A 5,898-nucleotide genomic window follows, 5' to 3' on the forward strand; every position below is an offset into this window, starting at 1 on the left:
AAGAGTTCAATTTTGGTCTATGGAACCTCAATTAAAAACCAAAATTGATATAGAACTTTGAAATGAGAACGCAATTATTAAAAAAACTTCTATTTTGAAAATATTATGTTTCAATTACAATATTAAAACATTGTAATTTTTATGTCTTTTACGATTCGTAAGTTTTATTTTAACTATCTGATAATATTATATTTGAAGTGTAAAATTAATTTTAAAAATACAAGCTATTAAAATATTTTGTTTTTCCAATCTAAGGCATCGTATAACACAAATCTTAACATTCTTGATTATGAATGAACTGATTTTTATTTCTTATGGTTTTATGAAAAGCTATATTTTTATCAAAGTAAGTCAACGTCAATATAATTAATGATTATTATTCTTATAGTCTATATGTTATTTTACTTTGTGAACCATATATTCCACGAATTATAACCTAGTATGCGTATTAAATATATTTATAAGGAATTTATATACAAATAAGTGTGATTTGGTTTTTGCTATTATTGCAAAATTAAAAACCACACTGCAGCGAAAACATTCAGTTTTTGCAAAAGTAGAAACAGTACCATCGACTTTTGTTTCGGTTTTGGTTTTTTTAGTTTCTTTTTCTTTTTATATTTCTGGTTCGGTTTTTGTTCAACCTTAATTTATAGATCTCTTATGATATGTGTTTGGTTCGGGTTGTTTGGTTTGATAGAGTCACATACTCATATATTTATCATTTTTCAATCAAAAAAGTTATCTTGTAATTGTTTGATTCGACATATGCTCTTTAACTTCCTAACTTGAGCAATATTTGAATTTACATTGATCAGGTGTTGTTTATGGTGTAATATGTTTGGTGTACTAAGCGGTGCATACATAGAGCAATATTAATTTATCTTGTTCTGATCATGGAATTTGGAAAACCATACTTAATATTCACTAAAGCAACAAATTGCAACTTGAGAATATATATTTCGAATCAACTTGATAAATATTACAAAGTAAAACGAAACAAAAAAGCATAATCTTTTTCCTAAGCCTAATGTATATGCTTATGTTATCGACCTCTATTGCCGATATTCAACTATTGTGGCTCAGTTTTCGTAGGCGTAGTATTCTTTTTCTCCTTGGCTTTATCCATGATATTCTCCAATTTGGCTTCCATTTCATCCATCTGCAAAATTGTTCATGACAATAAACTTTTAGGTATCTTATAACTGTTAATTTTAAACACTTGTCTGACACAATAACGTATTCGATTATGATATTTAATAATAAAAATAATAATTTTTATCTATTTGTATATTATAATACATTTTTATTATAATAAACAGATATTTCAAAATATAATCTAGGGATTTTTAAGAAACACTACATTTTCATCATTTTATTTAAAAAACACAATGTTTTTTTAGATAAATCACACGTATCTATAAAAGTTCTCAAAAAACCATTATTATGTAGAAAACTTTACAAAAACATTATTTTTCAATATTTTTTTCTTAATAATACAACTAAATTTTTGACAAGAGAATAAGGTTTGTTAACCTCTAAAGTGAAAGTGTTTGGTTTTTACTAAAACCAAAAAGAAAATTTTGCTTTTTGACTTCGAAAATTTACGGATTTTTTTTTTTCTATATATTTTTTTAAATATTTTCATAGGTTTGATTTTGTTAAACTTTAACCAAAACATGTAGTTTTTTAAAACAAAATACAAAATGAAACCAAAACATCCTTATTACTTTAACTGTTGATGGAAACCGTAAATGCACAATTATTTTAATTTTTAACACATTTAATTAATTAAATATATAGGTTAAATGACATAATTTTTGGTATTTTTTGTTTGGTTCATTTATTTTTTCATAAAGAAACTAATCACAAACGAAAAAAAATATAATTTTTTATTTATTTATTTAAACATATGATGGTTACCTATGTATGTTTTCTTATGTTTTTCCACTTTACATGATGCATTTTTTAAAGGAAAACGTGTCACAGTAAAACTGTCTCTCCGTATGTTCACGAGTAGGGAAACCCATGTTGGATCCATAGATGTATTTTTATGTCCTATCTATAAAAAAAAATATCAAACATGCATGTGTTTTAATATTCCTTCCAACATGTCAGTTATGATGTTTATAGGTTCTTCTGTTTTAGTGGAAATGTCAACGTCCCTAGATACATAGATAATCTTACCATGTATATTGTGTCAAAACTTGAAACTTGGGAACTCTTTAAAATATATTTCAATCTCGTTAAAGGAGTCAAATCATGCCTTGCGATAAACTAGACATGTGTCATCAATCGAAAATATTAATGGAATTATGAGGCAATACTTCAGGATAATATGATACACATATGCTTGCCTAGACCATAAATAGGAATATCTTGACATATGCTTGCCTAGACCATAAATAGGAATATCTTGACATATGCTTGCCTAGACCATAAATAGGAATATCTAGAAGAAACTCCTAAGTATGTGGTGCTCGTAGCTACTCAAAAACTTTTTTTTGTCTAACAATTATATTGAAGTGTACTTCGACACAATGCTACTAAGAAGTGCACTCTCCAATGCATGTTGGATTTTATAAGGGGGTTAGGGTGTCCTTGTTAATGAAACATCTAATATCGAAGATTGAATCATTTCATGAAGACAACCTAAAATACATTCATAATTAGAATCTAAAATATTTTAAGCCATAGTTTTTGACTTAACCTGCTTAAAGTATTGTGTTTGGATTAAGTCACGGATAGTCGTATAAAAATAAACAACCATATATAACCGACTAGTTAAGGTATTTATCCTATGTAGATTTTTTATCAAATTAGTTAGGCATTGTTGTTGAATTAGCAAACTACTGAATATAAGTTTTATCTCAATAATTACTAATTCAATTTGTTAAACGAATTTGATATAGCTAACCTTGTCGACTAGATCTGAAACCATTTTAGCTTTGTCTCCGATGGTATCAGCAACTTTTTCGACTTTTTCCAATGACTGTCTAAGTTGACTACCTTCGGGAAGATCATCAGCGATATCGCCGACAAACTCTTCCACTTTCTCTGCTATCTCATCCACCCTATCCGCCACATTATCCACCGCCTCCTCTACTTTGTCAAGTTCCTCTGCTCATCCAATATTTTATAATTCTTTTCAATATCTTACTATAAAATTTCTTTTTAAAATGATACATACATTATAACTATGATATAGTAAGAACCAAAAATCAAACAATATGTTATCTTCAATCACCAGCATAAAATTTAAACCAATTTGAATTTGAGATTATTTCATGTTTCTCTTTGTTTATCTGCTACCACTGTTGCCATATGTTGAACAATTCACTCATCTTTCAAATTTTATATTTTTAGCGTAGATTTTAAATTTTGTTAGGGATTTGGTTCAAACATAAATTTTGTTATTTGTCTACAACTTTTTAATACTGTCTGAGAAGATTATTTGGAATTTTTTTTTTTAATTTTTTTAATAAAAAATAGTACTTCTTACACATATTTATTAACAAATTTTACAAGTTTATCTTATATATTAAATACAATGTTTTAAACTTCGACTTATAACTTTATAAATTATTTTAAATTCCGGTACACTTATAACATAGTGGCTTTTAAACAAAAATATTTTATAAATGTTTTTAGAAAAGTTATAATTTTTTTATATGGCTTAACTAAAAGTTTGTAACTTTTTTTATAGTTTATAGAACAACCTTCTGAATATGTTTACATTTATATTTTTTTTATATTTTTGTATGATTAATCATTAATGAAAGTATTTGTAAATGTTATAAAAAGTATAGAAAAGGTTATAAAAAAATCTATGAAATGTTGTAAAAAAAGTTTAAAAATGATTGTATTAAAGTTATAAAAAAGGTTGTAAGAAAATTAAAAAGTTTTAAGAAAAATTAAAAAATTACCAAATACTTGGTTTAAAATAAGTTGTATTAAAGTTGTTTGAAAACGTTTTAAAAATTATAGCATAAGTTTAAAATGTCATTGAAAATGTAAAAAAAATTTATAACTTCTTTTTTTGTAAATAAGTATAATAATTACTATATTTTTCTTTAAAACGTTGTAAAAGGATTTATGAAACATGTTAAAAAAATGTAAGAAAATATCTAAATAAAGGATGTAAAAAAATCTTTAAAAAGTTGTAGAAAAATAAATTTATAAATTAAACTAAATTTGGAACAAATTCTTAATAAAATATATAAAATATATGCTCAAACCAAATCGTAACAAAATTTAAAATACATGTTAAAAATGTAAATCGGAAAGAAAATGAAAAATGAAATTATTTAATTAACATAAGAAAACATGAATCAGTTAACTTTTACAAATTTAAATACCTGTATTATATATCAATTTAACCTTACTCTGCTAAAAAATGCCTGGTTCGGATGGGAACAAAATAAAGTTTTTTCATAAGGAAGTGGAATAGTGGATTACCTTTGAATTTTGAAAATGGGCCCCATTTATTTGTGAAAAATGGAACCACAACAGCCAATACAACTCCTGGGATCCATGCTGGCCTACAAAATATGCACACTTGTTTCAAAATACTTATTGTTGATCCATATGCTATAAACTTATCTACCCTAAAAAATGTGTTTTTATGTAATAAGGTTTAGAATTTTTGTTTTATGTAACAAAGTAGTTTTTTTAGGATAAAATGCATAAAGATACGTTAATTAGGCTCTACGGAATATTGTATATCAGAACTAATTATTTCATCACATCGGTTTATGTTTATTTGTATCATAGTGTTTAATATCCATTCCTAGTTAATGTAATCATATGTTAAACTTTTTCTATAAAAACACTTAATTGTTTATATTAAGGACAAATTTAAAATATTATATAAATATGCATTTCACAAATATAGTTTCATTTACTTTGTTAGTGGATCCATGCATTAATTAAAACCCATAAATAAAATGTAAATCTTCAATTTAAGTAAGAAAAAAACTAACCAATTTTCAGGGAGATGAATTCCAAAAGGCAGGAGATCTGCAACTTGGTCAGCACTATAGACTACGAACTCCCTGAATAAGATGTAAAAGATTTAACCATATAATAGAAAATAATAAAAGAAACTCAATATCATTAATTAGTATAAAAGCACTTACATCTTTGATCTCTTGTCATGTTGAGATGTCCGGTGGCCGGAGCTAAGATAACTCCGGTTAGCTAGTGAAACACGCCCACCAGCCACCACCGATCTTTCAAGGGACAACCGAGAGCTGGTGGTTACAGTGGTGGAGGAGGAGGAGGACGAGAGTGGATCAAATCTTTGACATGAAACCTTAGGAAAGCTACTCAAACTACAAGTAAGAAAAGAAGAAGCCATTGAAATGAAATAATTTGTTAATTTTTTTTTTGTGTTTCAAGTTTCAATAAATAATATATGGGGATGATGAAAATGACAAAGGAAACGTGAAAATAAATGCGTATTTCAGATCTGAAAGCATGAAGGGAGGACTAGGGTAGGTAGATGATATTATATGCGGATATTATATAAAAATACGGGTGGCTTAATAAGACTATCCTCGTTGACCATAATAAAACTTTTAAAAACGTTTTTATTACTTAAAAAAATGTGTTTGAAAGATTTATTTATTTATTTATTTATTTTTTTTTTTGTCATTGGAGTAAAAAGATATTGGATAAGAGGGCAAAAGGGTTGGGTTGAAAAAAAAGGCTAGTGATATAAAATAATAATTAGTAATACATAATTTGCTATTTAATTTAATTACTTTTTATTTATATTTAATAGGTTATAAAACAATTTATGGGTTTTCATGACATCATTAGAGTGCATATCTTATTTGTGACCGGGTGGACATACTATCATTGCCAACTAAACATGAATGAATAAATTCCGTAATA

General features: G+C 26.3%; 1 protein-coding gene across 1 annotated transcript; it reads right to left on the bottom strand.

The window, feature by feature from the left end:
- Nucleotides 1–938: 938 nt before the first annotated feature.
- Nucleotides 939–5,447, bottom strand: LOC145073864 (uncharacterized). Its single transcript, XM_079020340.1, has 5 exons — nt 5,139–5,447; nt 4,983–5,054; nt 4,459–4,541; nt 2,918–3,120; nt 939–1,162 (listed from the first exon to the last, which is right to left on the bottom strand). Exons 1-5 carry the CDS (start codon nt 5,357–5,359, stop codon nt 1,073–1,075), a joined length of 669 nt encoding a protein of 222 aa, XP_078876466.1. The 5' UTR covers nt 5,360–5,447; the 3' UTR covers nt 939–1,072.
- Nucleotides 5,448–5,898: the final 451 nt, after the last annotated feature.

The sequence above is a fragment of the Lactuca serriola genome, chromosome 9 (assembly GCF_051521515.1).
Source record: "Lactuca serriola cultivar US96UC23 chromosome 9, Lser_US96UC23_V15, whole genome shotgun sequence".
Taxonomy (NCBI): Eukaryota; Viridiplantae; Streptophyta; class Magnoliopsida; order Asterales; family Asteraceae; genus Lactuca; species Lactuca serriola.

Bases quoted from the DNA above. Each gene is read 5' to 3' on its own strand.
- LOC145073864 (XM_079020340.1), bottom strand. From the start codon at position 5,359: ATGGCTTCTTCTTTTCTTACTTGTAGTTTGAGTAGCTTTCCTAAGGTT. The intron at 5,055-5,138 runs GTAAGTGCTTTT...CATCTTATTCAG, and splicing joins CATGACAAGAGATCAAAGAT to GGAGTTCGTAGTCTATAGTG. The intron at 4,542-4,982 runs GTTAGTTTTTTT...CATATTTTGTAG, and splicing joins ATTCATCTCCCTGAAAATTG to GCCAGCATGGATCCCAGGAG.